Genomic DNA, 27,565 nt, shown 5'->3' with positions numbered 1-27,565 from the left:
TTTATGCTTGAAGAGTGTGTTACCCCCCTGTCTTTTTAGAGAACAGCAGTTCGCTTCTGTTTGCTATGTCTGTTTATTTTTCTTAAGGAGCAGTACAGAATTGTAAGCCATTTTGTTTTCTGGAGAGCAACACTGTAAATCTCTATGTCTTTTTACTTAAGCTTGAGTCTAGTTTCTTTGCATGAGTCTTATTTTTAATGTACAACAGCTTAATGCCTGGTGCTGGAAATGCCTGATTTATTTGTGATAGTTTGCTGCAGTGTAGGATTTTATTAGCTATACTAATAGAATTTAGTCACTTTTACCTTTGCTGTGAGAGGTGAAAGAGCTTAATTCTCTCTGACTCAAACGGTACTAATCTGCAAACACAACTGAGCCTGGAGATGTTGCTTGTCATTTCTCTGTATAAACTCAGACTGAAAAAGAAAAAAAAAAAAATATATATATAGTATTTTGCTATAAAAATGCTTAACAAGGAGATTATATATTTTCTCTTCTATTTCTCGGAGGGCTATAAAAGTATGTTCTATTATACAGCATTTACAGTTTTGCTTTTTTATGTATTACCTTGACTTTAAGTGTAATAATAACCTAAAGGTCAGTAAATAAAAATCTTTTACGTATTCCTAATTAGCCAATGACAATTCTGCCCTCTCAAAGGCTTTTCCAGTATGGTGAGAGTGGAAATGTCAATTTTTATTTTTATACAGTTTGGTTGTTTGGGTTTTTTTTTTACTTGTCCATAGTCAGTTTTATAGAATAAAGTTACAAATAGAACCATGCATGCTTGTAAGTGTAATTAATTTTCAAAGGGAAAGCAGAGTAGGGTGTAGAAAATGAAAGAGTGGAAGGGAACCAAACCTACACTGTATAAAAACCATAATCATTTTGGACACATAATGTCTCACCAGGTATACAGTCGAGATTTCTTTTACGTCTCCTTAAAGTCTAATTTTCCTGTTGACTGTAAATGTGACAGATTCTTTGCTGACTCTATGGTCTCTTGTGATGGGCTGCTGGCTCACTTATGAGCTGCCTTACTTCACTTGGTTCATCCTGCAGAGCTCCTGTTCACCTTTGCTTGCATAGAATGTTATCCCAGAGAATTGGTTTGAGTAAACAGAAGAGACTGCCTTCAGAGAACTGGAGGGAAAAAAGCATTTCTCACAGTATATTAGAATAGTGAGAAATTGTCAAAAGGAGTTGGCCATAAATGCACAGTTCAGATAACCTCAGCTACTCGTGTGAATGACAATTGAGTAGCAGTATTGAATTGGCTTCTTGTGGAAGTTACACTCCTACCTTATTACTACAGTGCTATGTTTATTTTATTGACATATACATTTTGCAAGTCTGCATTTATTTGTGCATTGATATTTAGACTAATCCATATTAATGAAATTATACACAGAAAACTGTAACTTAATTACATTGTAAGCAGGAGTGACGCATTGCAAAGTCATCTTAATGTACTTGCACTTCCCTGGAGACTATTGGCAGCATCTGTTAAGCTACTCACCATTATATTAGAAGTGATTAACAAAACCAGCAAAAAGCCAAGACCTCCCTCCTGTCAGTCACACAGCTGTAAGAATGTATTGCATTTTATTTTACATTGGGAAGAAGTTTGAACTAGAAGTCTATGATACATAGGTTGTGGAAGAATAAAACCCTTATTGTGTGTGTTTGAAAACATCCTATAACCGTCCTATATTTTTATTTTGCCATTGAAATTTTCATTGTTTCGTAGTCAGAAATTATGGATAAAGCTAGTTAGAATGACTGCACACATCCTTCAGTCCTCCAAAACACAAGGAATGCCTTCAAAGAATGGCAGAAGTAGCAAACTGCTTTTTCTTCCTTTAGCACTGAACAAAACCTGGTTCAAATCACAGCTGTGGTCAAGAAATTAAAATTATTCTGCTACTTCTCTTCAACATATACATCATTATATGAAGATAAGAATAGTTCTGATGTCTATTGTATTTGCATTTGAGCATGTGTTTCATCAGAATACAGATTTTCCAGTTTGACAGTACTTTCCCAACCTGATCATTGCATTGCAAAGTCATACAAGGAAAAAAAACATGGAGGCAAGAACGTGTGTACAAAGACACAGAAAAATCTGTGTGCTTTTCAGCATATGCTGTAATTCTAGGAGTAATTTCAATTGCAATTGAATCTGATAAACACAGGGAAATTTGGTATTCTGCTACTTGAATTACAGGAATTGGATAATGTTTATTCACTCTCTCTCTCTTCTCTTGCTTTTTCTTTTTTTTGCTGGGGGGGGAATGGTGGGGATGGGGATAAGGCTTGGGAACTGTAGCCTAAAAGCAACAGTAAATCAAATCCTGTTTACAAAAAGGAAATTATAGCCTGTGATTTATGAACCTTATTGATTAACAATTATCCTGTAATACTAAAATGTACACTTGAGAACAGTTTTAGTATTTTGAAGGGTTAGAGTTTTGGGGAGAGCTTGATTGGTGATGGGAGTGCATTTTTTTGTCAAAAGAACAAGGGAAAAAAGTCTCAAATGATAGGCCATCTAGCAAATTATAGTCCATCCATCACATAATATGGCATGCTATGTTGCTTCTAGAAGAAAAGTATTTTAAAAAATCCATGCAGTACTATCTTCTGTTTATACATTTATTCCGTGATCGGGCCCCTTCTATGCTTATAATCCCTTCTAATCACTTCTGTGTATTACAGTATTCAAAGTGATTCTGAGGGTAAATCAAGGTAAGTGAAATGAAGAGGATGCTTATGATGGCATTCAGCTTCTATAGAAGTGAGTGTGCATATGAGTCTAAATTAAATACTCGTTATAGAAGCAGAACACGCTGTTTTGAGTTGCTAGAAATAATCGTGAGGACTGGGAATGTTATTCATTCCAGAACAGTTACAGTGTTTTAGTGTACAGAAATACTGCATATTTTTTCTCTTTTTGAGGAAATTGGAGATTTTCTGAGACTGAATACACCTACAGCTTTTAGTTCTATTACCTATTGTGGGCAGGCGTTCTTGTGATAAGTATAGTTTAGAGAAGACAGGTATTTAATTGGTTCAGAAACCTATTCTCAACTTCTAGTACAGGTGGGCTTCCTGAGAAATAAGGAAGATGGTAGGTGCAACTTCTTTATGCTATTTCTTTATAAACTAAATTGTTCCTGTGTAAAATTTTTGAAAAGCTTTCATCCTTTTTATCCGTGTTAGATGGCACAATTGCAGCCTTCTGGTCTTTCTGGTAACTTCTAGCATAGAAAATCTTTGAGAAGTGTCAGGAGAAAAAGTAAGGACATATCTTTGCTTCACCAGTATGTACCATGTTCTGGTGAGAGAAAGAGTTGGTTCTGCAATGGCCATCAAGAAATTCTGGAGAACCTGATGCTAGAACAATTGCAAGGGCTGTAGCAGTGTAACTCCATATCAGACAGTCCCTATTAGGATTGTCATAACGTGTTAAAGAAAAAACACTGTTTAAAAAACTAAAAGATTGACAGACACAAGGCATTTGATATCTGTAGGGTCCTGGCCAGTTTATGCCTTATGCAAGTCAAGATTGGATTTGTCACAATTGTCCTTACTCAGCTTTTGTTTCTCATTTGCAAAATGTAGCATTGTTAGCTGTAAAATGTGAACCCCTGCAATGACAGCTGCACAGAAAGCATCTGTGCAGGAAAGGGATGCTTAGAATTTGTTTATGTTTGCAAGTAAAATGCAGCCCTTTGTCTTCTTTAGGAAAGACAAGTAGAAGAATATGAAAGCCATCAAGAGGATGAAACAAAGCAAAAAATACACTGTTCAAAAATACGATTAAATAATTTCTGACCTTAAGAGGGGATGTGACCAATACAGAGGTTTTCATTTTCAGTCAGTTACTCTGTTATAATGTTCTGTAAGGCTAAGAAAGTACCTAATAAAAGAAAACAAACAACAACAACAAAAACCAACCAACCAAACAAACAAACAAAACACCACAAGAAACAATGCAAAAAACCAACTTTTTTTTTTCAAATGATTAATTTTTATGTTGTTATTATAAGTTCCCAGTAAGAAATGGAACTTAAAGTGTTCCTGTGTTGGCCATAAGGACGACCTTATGCTAATAGTAGTCGCATTTTCACCTGAGAAAGACAGTATGTATTATAAATTATAGTTTGAGAGCTGGAGATCAAAGTGAATAAATACTTTGTTCAGTTCCAGCCTTATCTTTATTTCATTTGTTGTTTGGTGCTTTCAAATGCGCTGTTCAACTCATTTTCAAAGGTCTAGATCATGGAATGTTCCAAGAGAAAAAATATAAGTTAAACCTATTATCAGGTTTTGATATGGATCCATCATGCACTTTTTTGCATGAAATACCATTATCTGAGTCAAGAGGAAGCATTGTTCAACGTTATAGAGACATTCTTTGTCATTAGACAAGCCAACTGTCAATGGCTCAATTACCAATATTTAGATCCCTTCTTTTTGTACTACTCTAAATAAGTACTAATAAGTATTCACATATTCATCATTTGACTCTTCATTTTGATTATGTTAAAAGTAATAAGTGGTCCTAGATAAAGAGAGATCTCAAATCTGTGTATATAATTTAAAAAACCTGCAAACTTTTTTTTAACTGAACTTCTTTCTTAAGGAGCTGATTATTTAAAATTTTTTGAATTAATAATATAAACCATAACTATGGGATCTAAAATTTTCAAGGGTATTACAATATTTTATATGAAATGGGACTCTGAAGACATCCATAAACAAAATATTTTCTTTCAGTTCATAAGAACATTAATACAACATTAACCATTCTTCATTAGTCTGACAAATCTATTTCATCACTTTATTTTTCAGATATTCTAGAACAAAAAATGTAAACCTGAGATGTGAGTTGAAATGTCTTTTCAGGCTACTTTGATGACCTTGGACAGGTGGACTTGGATTCATCTTCCTCAATTCAGATGACTGCATCTCAGCTAACCATCCTAAACTCCCCTACTCATTGGAGACAAATAGGCACTACTGGACTTGGTTCATCAGAATTGCTTTAGACAGCCAATTTTAGATGAGAAAAATATCTGAAGTTGCTCAAGATATATTCCATTCCCTTTGTTGCATTACCCTTCTGGGAAATGAAGGAGATGATGCTGTTCTGTAGCTGCCATACTGACTTAAAAGGAAGGATAAATAATAGCAAAAGGCGATGAAATTGGATAGTCCATCAACCCCAAAGATTCTGATTTATCTGCCCCCATAAATGTGCAGCAATGTGGACAATGAGTCAAACAAGAAGGAATATACAGAAATGGGATGAGTAATACATGACTGTAGACTATGAGATTGATCTGAAGTGTTGATGCATTCCATGAAGCATCGGAGGATGGGAAAGCTGAAAACTAACACAAGGCAGAATCATCTCACCCAATGAGGATTATTTTGAATTAAAGAAAGTTTTTACATATGCATATACACCATGCAATATGTATAATCTTATTGCTTTTATTAACATGTGCTTAAACAAACCGGGTCACAAAGTTTTTGCTATAGTAAAACTGTAGAACTGTACGGTGGCCAAATTTTTGCCACTCAAGTAAGGCCTAACAAAGTGAGAGGAATTGAAAGAATAAGAAAAGATGGGTTTTTTTCCCTTCTTTCTTTTTTCTCTACAATTGAAAAATAAACTGAGTGCTTAGTTAGCGTTGCGAAAACTGCCTTCTTGACATTGATTGACTGACTCCATTGTAGCTGGTTGGTTATATTTCATGACTTAAACTGAAGCTTCTCTGGAGAGTATGTGAATTAAGTCTGTATAAGTAGTGAGCCAAAGGATTAAAATTTAATAGATATTATATCTTTCCCATGGAAAAGAAATGTTTCTCCAGATGCACTTGAAGATAAATGAATAGTCTTTTTTATTGTTGTTAGGAAATTCAGAAAGTAGTTTATCAGATATTTTCTTCACTAAGAGTGTGAGCAGGAGAAAATTCAGTAATATGCAATCAAAGGGTCAGATTAGCAAAAACAGAAATTGGACTAATCTTGGTAGAAAAAAAATAGCCTAAAGCCTAAAATCAAATAGTTCCTTAGCCTCTGCCAATAGGAATTTTCTCACTGAATCATATGAAACCAAGCTTTTCTATCTTGTTTTCTCAGAGAATAAGCAATGTCAGTTTATTTCATTTGTTGTCATAGTCTACCAGAATTTGTTTTGAACTACAGGTATCATTTGAACTAAGGCTCTTTGGTTTTTTTCCCTATCCAACAACATTGTAATAATTACTGTATTTGAGTCTTTTAAGGTCTGCGTTGATTACATTGGTCATACTACATGAATTTAAATAATCAGGTTTTGTGTTATTATTAGAGTTAAAATATTTTAATTTTTTTCCACATTATAAAATTCTTAGTGGGATTTAGGAAAGACTATACCCATAAAATTCTTTACTGCTATCCCACATGAAGATGTGATTACTTTATTCCATCAAAATGATATTTTTACTCTAAAAGGATATACAATACAATGTTCTGATGGTATTTCCCTTTAGTATTATATCTAGCAGCCTCTTAGCATAATTTCATAAGTTATACAGTTCCTGCAGTAAGTGTGATTATTCACTCATCATACTGTTCACTGTTCACTTAAGCAAATAGCCTCTAGTCATCATTTTGAAAGTAGATGTGAAGAAGATTGCATTTCCATAATTAAAAATAAAAATCAAATCCCTCTTCTGTCTTCATTTTTAAATTGCTGCTGTCAAACTGTACAAATTTACCAGAGAAAAATGATTGAAATACCTAAAAAAAATCATTCATAATACTTAGTCTTGGATGAATAATAAAAAAGGTAGAACATTACAAATTGTTATTTCCTCATTCTAATTAGATTATACAAATCCTCGATGCTTTACATGAGTATATTATGGTATGGCAGTCATAAATCCCTTGCATTTTACCCTACTAAGCATATGGGGTTGTTAATAGGTAGCTCAACAATCAATTTAATCATGCAATTTCATCTTTAAAATTAATATATATTCATGGTAACAACTTTTAAAAATAGTAATCATCAGGATAATGCTCATTTAAATTCAGCTAGCTTCCAGTATTTGTCTTGTCTTCTGTTAAGATGGAGCCTGACTGTTTGGTAATGCTTTTCTTTCTTGGATCTACTTGTTACTGAGTTACAGATTGAAAATGCTTTTTCTTTGCATATTTTATTTTACTCATGATATTTTCTTTGACTTCCAATTAACATTTATTCAACATTTCAGAGCTCACTGATATGTCCTTTTAAAACAATTGCAAGTTTAATAGGGCACAGAGCTGACATTTGTCTACAGATCAAACCAATTTCACAGGCAGAATTTTTATTTGAATTTATATCGTCTGATTGCAATCATCTTGTCTATCTCTACACTTTAGCTTTAGGAATTCTATAGCAGAGACAAGAAAGTTCTGATGCATGTCTGTGTGTGTTTTTATAGTTGATGCAGCTTTAGGAACTACATATATGCTTGATCATGTTTTCTTGAATAGAAAGACATCGTGAATGATATCTCTAAAGCAATGGGTAATACATGTTACCATAGCTATGCTAAGGTTAGTAAAGATGTAGACATTTAAGCCAGCTGCAATTCTGGCCAATAAGGATAATGAGCAATCTTTTCTTTCATGCTTTATTGCTTAGTGCACAGGGAAGCATCCAGCACTAGGATTTAATGTTGACTATGGCAGCAGTGGCCTCATGACTGATAGATATGGTCAGTCACAAATGGTCCCTCACTCACAAATGCTGTTTCATGCATAGACTTTCATCTGTTGACATCTTCAAAATTGAAAAGCTAGGTTTTAATTATATTAATTTAATATTATGGTCCACAACCTCTACTTTATTCCATCATACTTATTGTAAAGACATTTTAGGTTTTTAATGTAAGGTGGAATGTTTATAAAATAATTTTTTGCTATTTCAGATAAGAAAGATGTTTGAAAATAATACTATAAAATGAAAAAAAAAACACCTACATGAAGATTCCTGCAACATAGCTACAAGTGTGCCATATAATTTTCTTACCGCCTTTAATTTTTGGTAAGGTGTAATATAAATTTCCATGAAACAATTGTAATATATAGATAATGACGTGCTCAAAGTACAAATCTCACAAGCATTTGAAGCAGAGATAACAATTAGTTTTAGGAGTCCAGCCTCAGAGATCTCCAACTGGGGACCCAACTGCAATAGCTTTGCCCACTGAGTAGACACTGGGATAATGAATGCTTCAAAGAAAGTTGTTTCAGTGTGTTGAATCCTGTGATTTCTTTCATAGTAGGCAGGGTAACATTCAGGGTGGCTGTCTATGAGCATTTACTTACTCAAGTCTCATATAAAGCTACATTCCATGAATACAAAAATCAATCTTAACTGAATGGTGTTACTGGATATTCCAGTACTATTTCCATCTAATCACCTAGGCAAAACCAGAAATAAGAGGGCAGATGCATGAAGTAAGTAATAATGGCCTAGTTATTTTATTATGTTGATATCAGTACATTTCCCTGGATATTCTCATGACAAGGTTGTACTATTGATAAACCACTCGAGAGGAAAACTTGTGTTCATCTCAAAGCATTTGGATTCATCAGTAATATATGATCACCATTAAATTACTCGTTTTGACTGACATATTTGAAAAGAGTGTCAAAATGTAGGAAGAGGGATAGCTGTATATCTATTCAAATTTTTCATGTTCTTTCTGTCTACATTATTAAGCAAATATTAGAAAATAAAAACCAACACAAAGCAAAAAAAAAACAAGAAAGAAACAACTCTCAAAAAAACACCAAACAAACAAACAAACAAACAAACAACAAAAAACCCCACTAGTAACTAAAATCTCAGAGAAATGCAAATTAATCTTTTATCTGACTGACAAAAAGAAGCTTTATGTGTAAATGCAGTACAGTTGGTAATACCTGTAGTACGAAGCTTTTGCCCCTTCTGACAAAAGTATGCCCAGCTCCTCTGTAGAGTTCAAGCTGAACAAAAAGTGTTTCAACAGATATATACTGCTTCTTTTGCATCTATCTGCCTTTATTTTGGTTTATCTACCTATTTATGCACACATGCATGAACACAAATAAGCATGGGGCAAGAGAAAGATATAAATAAAGGAATTTTTTTTCTTAGCCAGACAGAGCACATATATTCCACTTCTGCAACTCCTTTAAACTTCTAGTTTGATTTTCAGTTTTATTGTATCAACACAGGTTCTCCATCTCAAGCTGTAAGCCCCCTGTTATGAAGTGGGAGCAGAGGACTTGCAAAGATAAACTCTTATATGGCAACTCTAATCCAGTGGACTTTCAAGCTCAGGTGATTTCTCCTGTGAGTCTGTTTGCTGCCATTCCCATTTGCAGGTCCAGCTTGTGGCAGGGCTGGCATGCATTACAGAGGTGTTTGTGCAGGCACACAGAGGTGAATCCGTGCACACCCCTACACACACTGTAAGGCACCCCCAGGCACATGGAAAAGAAACCAAACCATGCCCAAGTGACGCCCTTGTGAACACCCACAGTGATCTCTCGTTCAGCTGATGAGTAAAAGATCTTGCTGGTTTTCTTGTCCTACATCCATACCCAAACTTAGTACCTCTGAACGCATTACCTAGGTAATCTTGATCTGTTATGGCATTCCTTGATATTGCTTTGTGAGGCTCTTCTCTCCACAGAAGGTCTCCAGTTCTGCCCTTCAAGTACACATGCAGTTTGGTTGTTCTCATGGGACTCCTCTCATCACCACTACTCTGTCCTTTTTGTCACCTTCTCATGCTGTTCTTTACCAGCTCCAACAATTCCTTGCACTGTGTTCAGTAATTTCTTGTGGCTGACTGAGTCAGCTGCATTTCAGGCCAGGATGTCTGTCTGTGTTCCATAACACCCTGACTCTGCGTGGTTGTGTATAGATCAGGTATGTGGTCTGTATGTTGTTTGATTTACTTGGATGCTGCCTTGGGGACTTGCCCCTTTTCTTCTACGCTGAGGCATTGCGGAGTGGTGTATTACAGACTATTCCACTGTTATTTCCATCATCAGTATTAGGATCCTGCTTTTTTACTGATTCATTTAATGTTTGATGCCAGAGCACTCCTTTCTTTTCCTTTTCCCTTTTTAAGCAGTTTCTCTGCTTTGCTTACTCTTGACTCCAATCATCTTGTAGCTTGGTCCCAGCCAACTGACAACTGTCAGCAATTATGAAATCAGTAAGAATATGCTTGCCAAAGCTGAAATTTATTGAGGACGCTCTGCACTCTTCCTGCAATATATGCTAACCTACCACTATCCCAAATTCCTCCTACACAGAAAATATTCAAAGGATTAGGACCACTTGTACAATTTTGACGTGATTGCTTTCCTGTTCTCTAATAAAGGGGCATAGTTAGGAAAAAGGAGCCATTGCTGGTGGTGGTTTTAGTCAGTCTGACACTTTGGCAAGGAGACATAAATTTTAACACCTTGAGTCCTTTCTAACCTATTTTGAAGTCCAACTCAGTAAACAAGTACTCTTAGAAAGGAGATGGAAATACAAAATGACTTAAATTCACCTTTCTGTGAGCATACAGATTTCAGCTTCTGGGCCCAATGCATTAATTCCAGGCAGGTTTAGCTAAATCATGTCTCTTTGTGTTGATGAAAAGTTTTATAAAATTAAACATACATTTTAGCACTTTCAGGTACACTGAGGTAGTGCCACTTGAATTTGGACTAGAGGATATTTCAGACAAACCCTTTACTTTGGTTATTCTGTAATTAAAAATAGTTTGTAAACCTTCTTGCTTCTCTTTACTTTCCCATGACTGAAATAAGGTGGATTTAAGCAACTATTAAGTTTTTTTTTAATAACTATAAAGTTGTTTACATTGGTTAAGAACAGTATTTCAGCTATATACAGAATTCAGGATAAATATTTTTTACACTATTGTCTACACAAAGACACTGTGGTACTTAGAGTCAGAAGGGCTTTCATTCTTTCAAAGCTCACTTTGTAAGGTATGGCCTGAGGGAGAACTGTAATGCTGTGAACAAATTCTATGCAATGAAATATATATGCATTTCTGACCTCATTTTGCATGTTTTCAATTAATCTAAATCACAGTTAAGATTGTTTTAAATAATTTCTTACAGACAGTAAGTCCGATATGAGATTTCAGGGATTTAGACAAAAGTTTAGAATTCTTTTTGATCTTTTGAGGTATTCCATGAAGAGGAGACAGGGCATGCATTATCACAAAAATGCTTTTATGGAAAATGAGGAACTCAGGGATAACCTGACACTGTCAAAACATGTTGCATTAATTTATATATCCAATGGTTCTGAAAAGTTAAAATATTGCCTAAGATGGAGTTTGCCTGAAGATATTACTTCTAAGACCCATCATGTTAACCCTAGCCCTATGTCATACCTTTTGTAAATCTTACTGTGAAGAAACAACTAACCATCCACCCTGAGGAAGTTGAAAGTCAGCAAGAGGAAGTTTGTATTTACCTCCAGCATTACCTCCAAGTTTCCTGGCTGGAAAAGTAAAACATCATAATAATTTCTGCCATCCATTAGTTTAGATAATTTCAAAATTTTGACAAGATTAAAATAGCTACTTAATGCTACATAAACATCCAGCTTGCTATGGAAACTTGGCAAGGTAAAATAGAATGGCTGAAATAAAAATGATTTGTTAGGGTTTTTTTAATAAATATTCATATGCTCTCATAGTGGCCTTACTGATTCAGAATGGGTCATGGGAGATGGTCACAGTTTGAGATCCCACAAGTGGGGTCATACATAGTTTATGTGTGTGCCTATGTATGGTAAATGACTACAAAAGTAGATGGCAAGTGGGAAGGCAAGAGTCCAATGGAAATTATTTTAATCAGTTTTCTTTTCTGCCTATTCACATTTATTTTTTCAAGACACTATTGCATTCATAGTCAGATCTCCATCTTTATTATACCTTCATTAACCTTTTAAATCTCCTGTCTGTGTACAGGAGCCTTTCTTTAGTTTAATTATCTATTTAAAATTCACAAATGGTAACTGCTCCCATTTTGACTTTTTGACATTTTTCACCTTCAGACTGTAAGAAACAGATTTAAGAGTCTGGTTCTGCTGGTTTATGTTGCATCCTGATTTTAGCTGAAATACTGGAGCTGGAATTCAGTCATTCATTGTCATTCAGGAGCTGTTTGAATTGGGCTTTTGTGCTTTTTGGGTTCAGCAGACCTCAGCTGAGTTACAGTCTTGAATTTTGTTTTCCAACCATGTATTATTTTCCTTGTCCTGTTCCTGTTTCTTCCTTTTCAGTACAACCATAAAATATCCCAGTTTGGACATTTTATGCAGGGATTCCATTTCTTTTGCTTGTAGATAGGATCACTTGGTTGGCAAGTGAGTCAGTTCTCTTATCATCAGTAGATTTATACTTTTTAAGGCATACTTGTCACTCTGCTTTCTAGCACACTGCTACCTTCCAGCAAATATGAGATAGAAGTATTTATTATACTAAATGTTTGTTGCACTATCTGATGTACTTCATTCCTTTTTTCTTTGTAGTCATCAACAGGGTTTTCAGTTGCATTTCCTAGAACATCAGGTATAAAGATATGCATGGTAAGAATAAAATGTTTCTGTTACTTTTTAGTTGTTCAAGCAGTTCTTTCTTTCTTCCTAATCATATTATTAACACTTAATAGCAGTTGCTATGGGAGCTGCAGAACCAAACAGAGTCTGAGGCTCTGTGGCATTACATCTGTGTTAAATGTAACATCTGGTCCTTACCCCCTTGAAGGCAACAGAAGTGGTGAAAGGAATTTCAAATACTCATTCTTGCGCTAGCGTGAACCTCAGTACACAGTATGATTCACTGCTAGGGGAGAAGTGGTGTTACCAAGCTTCTGCTATCACATATAAGGATTAGAAAGATAGGAGGCAGACTGAGTTTCTGTCATGGCTCCTGTCTAAAGATGATAAAAAGAACACATGGTGCCTTTCCTGCCTGTCTGGTTTATTCATTAATGCTACCACTCTTTGGCTCATAATCTGCCTTCTTCAAACACGCTTTCTGTTATAAGAAATTCAGCCTGTCTGAAAAAGTCCTTGTCAAAATCTGCCCTTCATCATCTTTGTCAACTTTCCGCGTATTCCCAGCATGCTGCCTTCCTCATAGTCAGTCCTTATTATAACACATAGGCACACTGCTTGCCAGGATTCCCATGAGATAAAACCTTAGCCTTCTTTTACAGGTATCAAATATCTCTTCACTATTCTTCTTTAATTCTGATAGTGCATCTCTCTGGGTGCAGTTCCTTGAAACTCATGCTTTAATAGTTTTGAATGTCTGCTAAAGAACTCCAAAGTTTGACTCCTCTAATACGCATCAAAAACTCTAGCAGAGGAGCAGTATCTTTTTAACTGTCAGGCTGGCAGAGATTTCTCAGAGGTGCATTTGTTTCTTTGTCCCTTGTACTTTCTTTTTTTTTGTGTGTGTGTGTGTGTGTGTGTAATAATAATACTGGAATACGTAAAAATGTGAACTATGCTAGCTAAAATAATTCTTTGTTGTCATGCTATGCTCTTTGAATCACAATTTCTGCAGGATGTGGTGTCAGTTGACAACCTCATCATTATAAGCAAGCTTTTATGTTATACTTAAAAGCTTGCTGTCTTGTTGTCATACCAATTATTTTTTTCCTAGACAAAAGTGTCTCATTTTATAGGAAAATATCTGACAGATTAATAATATTTCACATGCCCACAGTCCCATTCTAAGAGTTGCTTGGTACTTTACACACATTAATGAATTAAACTTTCCAGTAACCTTATGAGGAACTGTTAATATTATAGAGACATGGAAACAGTGGCACAGAGAAAATAAAAATAAGTTCAGACAGCTTATTTGGAGCAAGAAGGAAAACAAACAGTCTTAGTCTTCCATTCTTACCACTAGGTCATAACTTTTGTTCAAAGAGAGGAAGTTTAACCCTTTTCTTTGTCATCTGGGCTTAAGTAAACAATGTTTTCTCATATTCTTCTCATCTCATTGTTAAGGGAAGGCTAATCTTTCTCTAGTAATCTAGATTCCTGTCCTTACTCAAACAGCTAAGGAAGAAGTCAACAGAAAAAGAAGAGTGTGATAGGAAGACTTCAAGTCTTGTAGATAGATGCATGTCTGTCTATGTTGCCCAGTTCCTTTCTCTTTCTTCCCTCCTTCTTCAGTCTTCTAAATCCTGTTTAAATTTATAGATTGAGCAGGCAGCCTTTCAGAACCGGAAGATTTAAGGTACTTGTAGTACAAACTCTCAGATTGTTTGGACAACCTTGTATAAAGTTTCATGAGATGACCATTTGTGACATTGCCTCATGCAGCCCCTTACATATGCCAGCAGTTCTTGGGGCCAAGGTTGATCCCACCTATCTTCTGACATTTTCCAAAGTCCCCAGTGTCAAGATCTAAGTCTCTTTAAACACCCTTCATCATCAGTGGAGATACAAAAGAATCTCCAAAGAGAAGTTCTCAGTTGTGCTGAGTTTCTTTCTAAGGAGAAAAAGGTCTCCCTCCACACATGACAAAGGAAATTTGGTTGACCATGCTCCTCATTGAGTGTAATTAGTGAAATATGTAAAATCAGAGAGACTGCAGCAGGGATTTAGTGTCAAGAGCTGAATATGTATGTGTATGTGTATGAATGTGTATGAAAAACTTTATAGTACATGCAATGAAGGCTAAGTCTGAGCTGATCTTTGACAATGGAAGCAGATGTGCCAGTATTTCAGTGCAAGTATGTAGCACCTTCCTGCTCTGAACTGCTGGGTTTTTTTCACTACCTATGCAGGTTAACTTTGGGCGGGGGAACGACAAGCTGAATTACATCAGGCACTTAAGTTTTCTTTTTTAACTCTGAGGCATAGGATGATGCAAAACCAGCTGTGGATGAGCGGGAAGATGTGGTGAAATCAAAAGATGAGAAAATCACGAAGTGTGAAAAATCATAGGGTAGCACTCCTTCTGTAAAACTGCTAAGACACTGTAAATTAGATTTCTAGGTTACATTGGTGACTCAAAGAAAATGCTGAAACACTGTTGTTTACCTGTGGTCTGAGAATTAATGCTGCAATCTCACATCCATATTTTTAGAATACTTTGAAGATATTTCCTGTGTAATATTTTACTCTAAACTTAAACAATTCTTCAAAGGCAGTGTAATCAGAAGTGCTGAATTTACCATTAGAACCATTTTTTCTTAGCTATTTTCCCTTGAAATTTACTATCGAATCTCAGGAGACGAATTCTGTACTTTTTACCTTATTAAAAAAATTAAGAAAAGTTTAAAAATACAGAACATACCTTCCCTTTGTTGCTGCACTCAGGCTTTTATATTCATAACTTTTTGCTCTTCCTGCTGCCTGCAGTGGATATGCACGTATGTCATTGATTGGATTACCACAGGTATGTCAGAACAGGCCAAGCTGCAATGGAATGTTCTTGTTCATTTAGTCAAAACTATTTGGTTCACTCTGCCACAGGCAGCTGTCAACTGATGAAACTCAGCTTAGTCAGAAGAAGAAATGAAAGACTAAACAGACATGGGGCATAAAATCGGGACTAATTTTATTACTTTAAAACAGACAAAACAGGATTTCTTAGAGGTCCTGGTTTGAGGCAATTAGAAATTATTTTAAATGGAAATTTCACTTTTTGAATACTATCAATTTTCAGTGATAAGAAATTTAGTTTTTTATTTGTGTTGAAACAGTTGCTTAGTGCATGTCATAATTGCAGTTCTTACTCTTGTCAATTTTATTCTCTAACATAATATCAGTATTTGCACTTGAGCTGATTTTTAATTATGTGATTTGTGATTTTGAGAGTCAAGTGAAATTTGATGAATATTTGAAAGATTCTGGTGCTTTATATAAAAAAATTGTTCTTCTTAAATTTACCATTAATGTAAATTACATTATATACCGTCATCAAAGTCAGCAATAGCTAATATATTGGAAATGTTGCTGAAAACTGTCCAAGAATATATTTTAAAAAAGAACAACATTTCAAGCAAATCAAGAAAAATTTCCTTGACTAAAATCCAAGTAAATCTCGATGATCTAGTAATTTTATGTATGTATTTACCTCAAAAATTTAGGCAGTATGTGGCAAAACATGATATTGATTTGCATGTGTCCTAACAAGAATTTCAGATAATTAGGTCATTGTCATTATGTTTGACATAGAGAAGAAACTGCAGACAGGAACAGTATAAGAATATAAGCTGTTATTTGTGGGAGCCTGAATGAATTTTGTAGTTTCAGTAAGTGAGCGCATGAAGTTTAAACAAGTTTTCAGAATTGTTTTTCTCTTCCTTTTTTTTTTCCTTCTTTTGACATTTTGGGGTTTTGTAAGCCCTCGAGAAGACAAACCAGGCTCTTTCTGTTAAATGTATAGGTTCTTTTAGTCTTACAGAAAAAGAGGAGTATTTATTTACCCCTTGGTTGTAACAGAATACAGCAAAAGTTGGGTTTTTTTCATTTATGGAAAAAAAAATTAGATTAACAATTGATTCGTGTAATCAATTAAAAGGAATTCAAACTGCGTGCTTAATACTCTTACAGGTTTCTGTGTATAAGATACACTTACAGGAGAGGAATCACTTTTCCTGATGTCCAGTAAGTTGCAGGAATGGTGCAGAGACCATTCCTATGCATCCTTCTATTTTAGTTTCTGCCTAGTTTCAGTCTTTTAGCTGATCTTATTATTATTTTTTTCCAATAAAGTTAAATTGAAGTAGGCAGCATGAATGAGCCTTGTCTTCCATATCAGTCATAAATTTGCTAATACTTCACTATACAGAAGAACCAGTAATGAACATGTAGTGTGCTTACTCTCATGACAAGAGTTCCATGTTCGTGGAAATTTACCTAAGATATGTTGATAGATAGTTACAATTCTATAATGAAAACATCTGGGTAATTTAAATTCCAGTTTTACTGCTTTGAAAGGGGTTTTTGCTCCATTCTAGACTCTACTTACCATTACATGTTTCAGACTGGGCTCAGGGCCTTTTCATGGTCAATTCTTTGTTTTTGTTATGCAGCCACTGATTTCATCACCAGTCTCTGACAATGTGGGCCAGAGCCTTGGACAGTCAAAGATGACAGAAACTTATTTATACTTATAGCCAAAACGTTGGAGCAGCAGTTTCTGAAACTTTTCCTGTTGTCATACCACCTTCAGGCTGATAATTTACCTTGGTTGTAATAACTAAATAGCATTATGACATTAACTTGGTTTGCAACTCTTTTGTACCTTTACAAAATCGCACCAGGCCTGAACAGAGGGAATTATTTGAAGGACCAGGTAGGAAGGAGATGAAAAGGAAATAGCCACATGTGATGAATAGGTAGCACGTAGGAGAGTCTTGAAGAGATTTTGTCTTGATTAAGGGTTGTCAGAAGATGAAGTCCAAGGAACAGTATAAGGTGTTGAAAGTAATAGGAAAGAGATCTTCAACAGAGATTTTGAGGTTAATGAGGAAAGGAGAGGGGATAAGGACAAAGAAGGAAAAAAATAAAGATAAATGGCCTCAATTAGCTCTTTTAAAAATTCTCTGAGATACTTGACAGAGATGGAAAGAAAAGCTAAAAGTGCAGAACAGCTCTTACAGGTCTGTGTCTCTGAGAGAAAAGATTTAATAGCTGTAAGTAACATTTATTATCTCAATTTTAGTGGTGTACTTGACATACAGGCAGTGAAACCACAGTTATATCAGGTTGGCCTAACAGTCAATAGTGTACATGAAAGGTGAGTGCTCATTACTTTGCTTTTTAAAAAATCTTTCCAAGTGAGCTGCTTTTGATCAAAGACACATAATTAAAGAATTAAACAAGTTTACATCTAATAGACTGCCTGCAGTTCTCCATTACATATTTACCAAGTGAAAGTCTACTTTACATGATTGTCTATCATACTCATTAGGAAACTAAGGAAGCTGATTGTGTTTCTCTGAGAGGAAAGTAAATGTAAACTAGAAAAGGTGTGTGATGCTTTAATGAGATGAGTATGGTGCATACTCACAGCCAGCTTTTCTTCATTTAGCACATGCATCAACCTCTAAATTATCTTCAGCTTTCACACAGCATAATGTCTGTTTGCCATTTTGATTGTGCTGCACTCAGTGTTGGCCAGTCATGGAGATGGCTGGTGTTCTGGAAGAGGCTTCTTTCTCCCTGACAACAAAAGTAACAGTGATTAGTTCAGCTTCTTATTTGGGGCTCTGTGCTATAACCCAGCTTTACATCATAAAGGCAACATTTTTTTACGGTTTTTTATTTTCCTTCTTCTTCATTCTCTCTCCCTTCTGTCTCTTCTGGAATGCTTTCTGAGCAAATTCTTTGCTTGAGGAGGAATGTGACATTCTCTTGCACTGGTTGATAAATATTTATGCCTGAGAACAGCATAAAGCTCTCTTTTGGATGCTTTCCCATTTTACACTGTGCTGGCTTTTGGCCTGATCTCTGTATTTAGAAAACACTGTGTATTACCTGCATGCTTTCTTGACTCATTTTCCTATTTCTAATGGGTCTGCAGCCAGTACTGCATGAGAACTGTATTGCAATATTTTCAATGAATTGTCAGGATACTTGAATAAAGCCAAATGAAAAATAGGTGGCTTCTTTTCTAGGTGTATAAGCACATTTTAAGGAGAACTTTATGGATATGCCTGCAAAGGATATAGTACACAAAGCATGAAAAACATTTTTAAGCAATTTAACACTCTGGTAAAAATTGAACAACTATGAATGGAATTAGAAATGGCAAAACATTAGAACTCCTGTGGCGATATTAATACAATCCCATTTCACAATTGTGGGGGGTTTTCCCGCCCTTTACAATGTATTTCTGAGGTTTTTTTGTTGGTAAACAAGGTCTGTGTACATGCAGTGAAAAATATTTTAATTATTAAAGAAATTGTTCTGCCAATTTGCAGATCATTTGCAGAGTATTTGTAGATCTCCAGAGCTCAGGCCATTGCTGTGGGTCAGCATGTATTGACAGAGCTGATGAGGGATCTCCCCTAGCTTCAGACCAATGTTTGATGTCAACCAGTTTGGCTGCAGGGTAGATTAGGCTGGCTAGCCTTTGTGGCTGCATGAGCCACATTTCCAGCATCCCCATTTGGGCAAGATTCAGAGTGCTGTGTGCTTAGTGGGGCTTCTTTGAAAGCTTACTCCGAAAGCTTACTCCGAATAGTCCCCAGATGGACTATTAAAATACTCCTTATTTGTGCTGTGCTGTGGCACAGGACAGGGTTAGGTGTCCAGCTCAGTACTGGAGTGGGCTGCAGTGTTGTTTCCACAACCTGGCTGCTTCACTTTCTTGAACAGAGAATTTGGATCATTCCAAAATCTTCATGTCAACAGACTGGCCTCATACTGCAGTCCCAGCATGGGAACCAGATGTGAATTGCTCGTTAACTGTATGTGGTTACCAGTTTGTCATCTTGCACTAGTGCTGATCACTGACGGTGCTGTGAAAACTTTGTGATTATGAACATAATGGACAGTGTGATCTGTGTGTGCATACACACAAACATATTCATATACTCCTAAAAATAGCTTACAGGATTCAGACTTTATTTAAAGATCAAAGATTTTCACTTTAATGTTGGATGTACAGTGTGACTGTGGGGGCAAGAATCTTCATGTCAGCATTTAGATTTAAAGAAAATGTTTGCTGAACATTTATTTTAATATAATTGGTTTTGTATTTTTATTTTCTTTGTGGTTTTTTCCTAGATATGAGAGAACAGAAATGGTTTTGCTTATACAATTTAATCATCACAGAATCAGAAAAGGACAGATAGGTTGGGGTTAGAAAGGATTCCTGGAGATCATCTAGTCCAATCTCCCTGGTAAAGCAGGTTCCCCTAGAGCTGGTAGCATAGGATTTTGTCCAGGCAGGTTGTGAGTATCTCCAGAGAAAGAGACTCAGAGACCTCTCTAGGCAGCCTGTTCTAGTGCTCTGTTCCCCTTAAAGAAAAGCAGTTTTTCCTCATTTTCAGATGGAACTTCATGTTTTTCAGTTTATGCCTTCTTCCATTTGTCCTTTCACTGGGGGGGGGGGGGGGGGCACCAATGAAAAGAGCTTGGCTTTATTCTCTTGACACCTGCATTTAACCTGTTTGTGTGCATTGGTAGGATTTCCTCTGTCATCTCTTCCCCAGGATAAACAAGCCCAGCTGTCTCAGCCTTTTCTCAAAAGCGAGGTACTCCAGGCCCTTAATCATTTTTGTTGCCCTCCACTGGACTGTTTCCAATAGTTTCTTGTCCTTCTTGGAATGAGCAGCCCTGAACTGGACGCAGTGGTCTGGGTGTGGTCACACCAGGGCTGAGTAGAGGGGCAGGATCACCTCCCATGACCCTCTGACAGTACTCTTCCTAAAGCACCCTGGGATACCACAGGCTGTGCTTTGTGGACAGCTTGTTGCTCACCAGGACTCCCAGGTCTTTCTCCACAGAACTGCCTTCCACCAGGTCAACACTGTTCTGGCACGTGGGGTTGCTCTTTCCTGCATTCAGGATCCTACACTTGCCTTTGTTGAGCTTCCATAGATTACTCTCCACCCAGATATCCATCTTGTCCAGGTCTCCATGTCAGAGGTAACCATCCTTAATTGGGAATGAAATTATCACGTTACTGGTTGGAGTTGGAGTGAAATTTCAACTTTTTATTAATGCTATTCTTCTGCTGGTTAACTTGATTGCTAAGTTTATTTCACTTTGGAGGAATCATTGAATAAGCTGAGTTGGAAGGGACTGTCAGGATCACCATCGTCGCCTCATGGCCCTGCACAGGACATCCCAAGAATCGCATCATATGCCTCAGATCATTGTCCAAATGCTTCTTGAACTCTGTCAGGCTGGTTCTGTGACTACTGCCTGGGGAACCTGTTCCACTAGTTCCAGACCAGATGAAAAACTTTCTCCTGTTATCCAACCTAAACCACCCCCAAGGTTTAGTTTCATGCTGTTTCATTGGGTCCTTTCACTGGTCACAAGAGTGAAAACATTGCTACTTGCCCTTCCACTTCCCTTCATGAGGATATTGAAGACTGCAATGAGGTCCCACTTCAGAGCAGGTCAATAGGGCAAGTTGCATATCTATGTGTGCTATAATGAAAATATTATTCCAGATAGAAAAAAAAGAGGTTAATTTAGAAATAGAAAAAGTATGTAAAACAACAAAGCATGGAAATACTTTAACATTACTGGATCAGTCATTATTATTTTCTGATTTGCATTTTTCCCTGTGTCTGATGCAAAAGAAGTGTTGGTCTATTTCATTTTTGCAGATCATGGCTCTGTGTTTCAGTGACTCAATTAAAATTTGCCTCATGCAAGTTGTTTCAGGAGCAGATGTGCCTGCCAAACTGGGCAGAGAAAATGTTCAGTGAGGTCACAAAGAAGATGGTTCTTCATTATGCTCTGCCAAAATCTTAGCAGATTATCACAGAGCATGTCCAGATGTGAAATTTCAGTCACTGTCTGTTTTATTTTTTGCATTGTTTTTTATTTACTGCATTTTAGTCTCTACTGATGGGTGAAATAAGTTCTTCCCTTGTCAGCCAAGCAGAGTATCAAGCTGATGACTCTTGCTTACAAGAAGTTGGGGTTTGTTTTTGATTATTTTTAAGGGTTTTTTGGCTGTCTTTTTTTTGTGTGTTTTTTTGTTGTTGTTGTTTCTTTGGTGGTTTTTTGCTTGTTTTTTGTTTTGTTGTTTTGTTGTTGTTTTGGTTTGTTTTGTTTTTTTTTTTTTGGAAAGAAAATAGAGTAGACACACTGTATATGCATTTTTAAATCAGGATAGAGGCTCCTATTAGCCAGGCTGATGCTGAGGGGTTGAGGGAGATGCTGTATTGTATAGAGCGATTTGCACATAATGTGATGTGGTTTACTCATTATAAAGCTCTGCTAATTATGTATTTTCACCCCTCTCAATCACTGTCTCTTGTCATGTCAAATTAGTGAGGAAGACATTTCTGGGTTTTTTTTAATTACTTTTAGGCTGAGAATGAGCTCTGACAGTTTAAACTGAAGGTGAATTTTTAAAAACCATTAAAATCTGGAAACAAGGGGGAACATTTTAGCAATTTTAAATGGTCAGCAAAAGCTTAAAAAAATCACTTCTGCCTGAAAAATAAGTACCTAAAGATCAACTATGATATTAACAAAGATCTGAGGGAAAAAAAGCCCTTCTCAGTTTCTTGTCTTTCAGTAACCTTGTGGTATATCATATATAAGGTTTCCCTTGCTTTCTTAAGGGTACAATCTTTAGGAAAACAAAAAAAAACAAAACCAAAAACAAACAAACAAAAAAAAGCCAACCAACCAAAACCAAACCAACCAACCAAAACCAAATCAACCAAAAACACATAAAAATTCCAGACATCATGTGCTGCCAGAGTTGGTAGAAGCAGTGAATATCTAGTCTTTTTTTTTGCTATTCTTTAGTTGTCACTTGCAGTAAGAATTCTTGTAGGTAAATAATTGTAAAACAGAGATTTTATTATTACTTCATTACTTCATGGCTTTAAATCTTACTTGTAGAAACACTTGGTTTTAGTACACATAGTCTTTCAGGCAGCCCTCAGATTTTTTATGTACTTTAACATATCTGAGAGAAAAAGAAATGGTATCTGAGACATTGAAAACCATGCCTGCTTGTATTAGGAAATACATTTTTCATCTTCAAATTTTATGCACATATGAGTTAATTAAGAGTGTAATATGGAATAAATTCATGGCAGTGCAGATGTTTTAGTTGCAAGAGGAATAACTTGTGGTTTCTTGTAGGTTTTTAGAAGAATAAATTTTAATCTCAGCTACTGGTCACGAACTCATTTATACTGGGAAATATATCACCAGAGGAAAAACATGCAAACAAGCAGGGAAACAAGCCTATATACTTCCTGGTTTTTTTTCTATTGTTTGCTCTGCTTTTTTCAGATCACTTAAGATTGATAAATAATTTTTGTTTCCTTCTCATCTGAGATGCATTTTATATTGATTGAATGACTGTCCATTGAATAAAAGAAATATCGTTTGAAGAGTTTCTAGCTAGATATCTTGCTGTTGATTAGAAGACAGTCTGATTGTATCTGTCAGATTAAGAAACAGACTTTGTGTTTCCAATGTAGTTTCATCCTGGACTATTATTTCTTCATTAACTTGTTAAAAGAGAAAAAGCGTCTGTGAGTTGGGATTTTTTCACCTCAGGCATCCATGCACAAAATGAGTATGGGCCAAAAGGGAAAAAAGGGAGAGTGAAGGGAAGAAAAAGGACTAGTGAACAGGGAAATAAGTAAATTATAGACAAAGCATATCAGTATTTTTTGCATTTTGTCCATGATTTCAAAAATCAGAAATGACCTTCTGAAAGCTGAAATGAGTAGACATCTTCAACAAGGTTCATTTGAGGAAAAAATGGGCAGTTAACAAAACAGAGTTGCAGTGGCTATGCAATAGCTCCTCAGGGACTTCTGATGCAGTCATGCAAGATAATTTTATATTATATAAAGAATATTAGATCAAATCTTTTGGGTCAAATATCTTATGACTCTTATTAAGTATTTTTTCTCCTGTATGAGTGTGGAATGCGTGACTGATCACCTTTCTTGTAGCAGACTAGAACTCAGATGATTTTTAGAAAGGCCCTTAGGGCTATGAAGCTGTTTCTGTTTGACAGTCATGGGCTGGATTCCCTCATTTATATTTAACTGTAATCATCAGCTTTGAGAAGAGTTTCTAATTTTAAACACATGGTAGTCCCTCCACCTCCTCCTTTTGTCCTCAGGAAAGCTGGAATTTGCTTTGGTGCATCTCTATTTTAACTACAAATATATTTGAGCCCCTGAGTGGCCTTCACACATGAAAACTATGCTTAGAAACTGCTAATTTCTTGTCTTTTTGTTTGTTTATGATTGCTCATGTTTTTCTTTTTCATTTTAAAAATTACTTCCTCCTAGATCCTGAGTGTCATCCATGCCGATTTGTGCTCTTGACTTAAATAGCCTTGATAAAATATCATCACTTTAGTATGAGTATTATGATACCTACTGTCTTTCTTACAAAAATTATCTCAAAGTTTAATTAATTATTGCTTGAAGAACACATTAGAAATGCAATGAATTTCCATTTCTTGAACTGATATAGATTCAGTGGGATGTCTCTTCTTGAACTATATTTGAAATAGAGGGATTAAAAAAAAATCAAAACTAATCAACCAAAAAAACTAGATCCATATCAAAATCCATATTTGTGCTAGCAATGTTTTATCCAAACTTAGGTCAGATACCCACTGCTTTAATAATTGATTACAAATCTATAAAAGTTTATGTATAAATAAAACTTTACTGCAAAATTATAGCATTTACCTAGACATCTATGTATTTAAACAGCAAAAGGCTTTGTAAACTGTCTGCCTTTACTCTTGGTACAATGCTAATCCCAGAGGGAGGGAAGAATGAAGGGCAACGGGGTTTGTTTGTGTTTGTACAGAATGTTATCCTTTTAACAAAGACCAACACAAAACATACAAATCCATATGTTTGGATTTGTTGCTGCCACATTAATTATTCATGTGTTCACAGTGAGACACAGTGGGAAATAATCTAAAATGATATAAAAAAGAATTTCAGGACTGGCATCTCTTTCTTTGGTTAGAAATCCTAAATTCTAAGCTGACTTGAGAGTATCTTTTGCTTAACTGTTTGTGAGAAAGATCATTCAGAAAACCCTTCCCTACTATTACTTTCACTAATGTCAAAAATTTTATGTCAACCACAGAATTGCAAACCAGAAGTGAGAGTTTCCAGCTTTGTGAAACAATTTCATTTATTTCATTTTTTTTTGGCAACCATTTTGTGGTGAGGCAGATAATATCATGGATAAATATGCCTCAGAACCTAGATTGGTGTCTTAATGCCTATTCTGTAGTCAAGAAAATCTAGAGAGCTACTCCACATAAAATAAATGCCTTTATTTGGTCAGGTGAATAACTCCCTAAACTCTTTATACTGCAGGAACAAAAGGTTCTACTCAGTTATCTCCCAATAGCCACCTAACACACCTGAGTTGCTCTGTAATGTCAAAAGCATCAACCTGAGGCCTGCAGTTTTGACAGAAAACTTGCCTTTTTGAATCACCAGCGGGAGGTTAGGGAACCTCATGGCACTTCAGAAAGCACTATATACCTGTGAGTGACCTGCTGAACAGGAGTACGGACTCAGATGTCAAAATTTAGTCTGGAGATTAAGGTCAAGTCTAACTCTGCCTAAACACAGGTTGTTGTGAGGTGTCTAGTTCTGTTCATACTTGTTGGGATCATTAATGTCTGTTGTTTTCTAAGATCATCCAGTCATTAGCCCTGATAACTTGAATATAAGCCACCATTCCCTCACCTGCATAATATATTGAAGCTCTGTGGGTGCTTTGGCATCTCACTGATGGCTGAACATATGTTTTGTAATACTGCTCTGCCAGAGGTGAAGCAACATTTCAAACCTGAAAATCTGAGGCTCAGTTTTCTCAGTTTTCAGAAAACACTTGTTTTGGTGAAAGGCTGTCCCATCCTTTCTGCTGTAGATATTCCACTTGGTGATAGGTTTTTAATAGTAATTTGAATAAAGAAAACTACAGAGATTTTGCATGTCTTACAGCTTCAGTGATTAGGCATTCACATTCTAGATTCAGGCTCTGCTTCATGCTAGCACATGAACCTGAAAACAGGCATCCTACTTCTTTTTTTGACTCTTCCTCTTGTGGAGTCATTGGCTGTTGTGTATGTGCTAACAAACAAGTTCACAGGTAGTCTGCTCCTGCTGCCAAAACTATTCCAGCATCTATTTTTACATATACTTCCTCGAGTATGATAACTTTTGAGATGCAAAAGAAATGAACTGGCTGATCTCCTGGCATCTGAGCACCAGACATTTTTGGCATATCAAGAATTTGTTGCATGCTTGTTATTCAGCGAAAATGTGACTTCTCTGTGGCTTCAGATCATTAAGGGATTAGGCAATAATATAACAGGATTTCTGAGCATCCCATTGGCATCTTCTTGTTATGGATTTAGACTTTGCAAAAGTAAGTGTACACACAAATGATACCTTCTATTTCTGCTTCAGCTTCTGAATCTCACTATACTTAAGGAAATGCATAAGAGATACATATTTGACTGTCTTTGCAGGCCTGGTCTTTGAAGACCCTGAGAAATTGCACTCATATAGATACAAGACTTGTGAAAAAGAATCAATTATCTTGAGAAGTGTGGGTTCTCAAAAAATTGGGGCACCTAAAATATGTATAATGCCTAATTATGCAATTAAGTCATTACCTTTAGTTTCTTTCACTTGCAAAACATTATCCTGAAAGATTTATTTTCTTTATTTCCCCATTGGTAATAATAACATGCTGTTTTGATGACCTTTATAAATATTTAACTTATTTTACAGAGACATGTAATAATATACCTGAATACAGTAACAAAATGCCTTTCTACAGAGATGTACAGGAAATTTTAAATGACTGTACCGAATGTCCTTGAGGTCTTTCTGCTGATCAAAGTGCTACTTGTATTTGTTAGTGGAGAGAATTCACAACATACATCATTAAACCTCATCATCTGTCTAACCAAAGAAATCATTTAAGCAGACAGAAAGTGTTCAGCTTTTTCATTGTTACTAGGGGCAATTTTTATTGGAACCATCATAGGGTATCCACAGGCCTGAGAAATTCATTTTTCTGTCAAACAGCATGTGTAAGTGAAGTAGAATTTTCTTGTAAAGATTACTGCAAATTGATATAAATTAAGGTCTGCCTTCTGAGAAGAACAAAGTTAATCGAAGTGGGATTAAAGCTATAGGTCCCTTTCATTTAGTAGAGGTGCTTCGCTGATTTGTTAAGTAATGGGTTATTTGATGTACTGTATGGAGAGTGATGTAGGTCACTTTCAGCATGCAGTGCTGAAGATTTAAAGAAAAAAAAAAGGAAAATACCAGTGCTCTCTAGTTTTCAAATATCATGTAGAAATACTTGTAATGAATACATCCCTTCTACCCCTCACTCTCCAACTTTATTGCATTATTTCAAGGTATGAGTTTCTTTTTATACTTCCCTTATGTCATAGGCCTAGCATTCAGTTAGAAAAACCTCTCAGGAAGACAGCTTTTGTTTTGTTTTTATCAGAAATTATGTTATCACCATCCCACTTGACCAGGAAGTTTGGTTTTGGTAAGTTTGAACCTGGATTTTATTTCATATGACAGTGAAGTGTATTTCTGTTGATGGGTTCAGAATATGTGAAGTGATATTGTCCTTCTGTGTGTTTAGTCTGTCTGGTTTTGGTTTGTGTTTTTATGCTCGCTGTTTCCATGCATTTCTATATAATTTGATTACTCTTGAAAAAGATCCTTCAATGGTTTTAAAAAGCAACATAGTGCTTAAAGTTCCTGACTTTAA

General features: G+C 35.9%; 1 protein-coding gene across 5 annotated transcripts in view; it reads left to right on the top strand.

Annotated features, from left to right (window-relative positions):
- The window catches only part of TAFA5 (TAFA chemokine like family member 5), a 470,986-nt gene that overhangs the window by 266,682 nt on the left and 176,739 nt on the right, over window positions 1–27,565 (top strand). Inside the window, exon 3 of one of the 5 annotated variants that reach the window (XM_030959389.1) lies at window positions 4,912–8,788. The exons of the other annotated variants lie outside the window; for them this stretch is intronic. Within the exon in view, the coding sequence (XP_030815249.1) occupies window positions 4,912–5,054 (143 nt within the window). The 3' untranslated portion in view covers window positions 5,055–8,788. Of the gene's footprint in view, window positions 1–4,911; window positions 8,789–27,565 lie in introns of those variants that run through there. 5 annotated transcript variants of the gene reach the window in all.

The sequence above is a fragment of the Camarhynchus parvulus genome, chromosome 1A (assembly GCF_901933205.1).
Source record: "Camarhynchus parvulus chromosome 1A, STF_HiC, whole genome shotgun sequence".
In the NCBI taxonomy this organism is placed as follows: Eukaryota; Metazoa; Chordata; class Aves; order Passeriformes; family Thraupidae; genus Camarhynchus; species Camarhynchus parvulus.
This window is presented reverse-complemented; position numbering and strand designations above follow the sequence as displayed.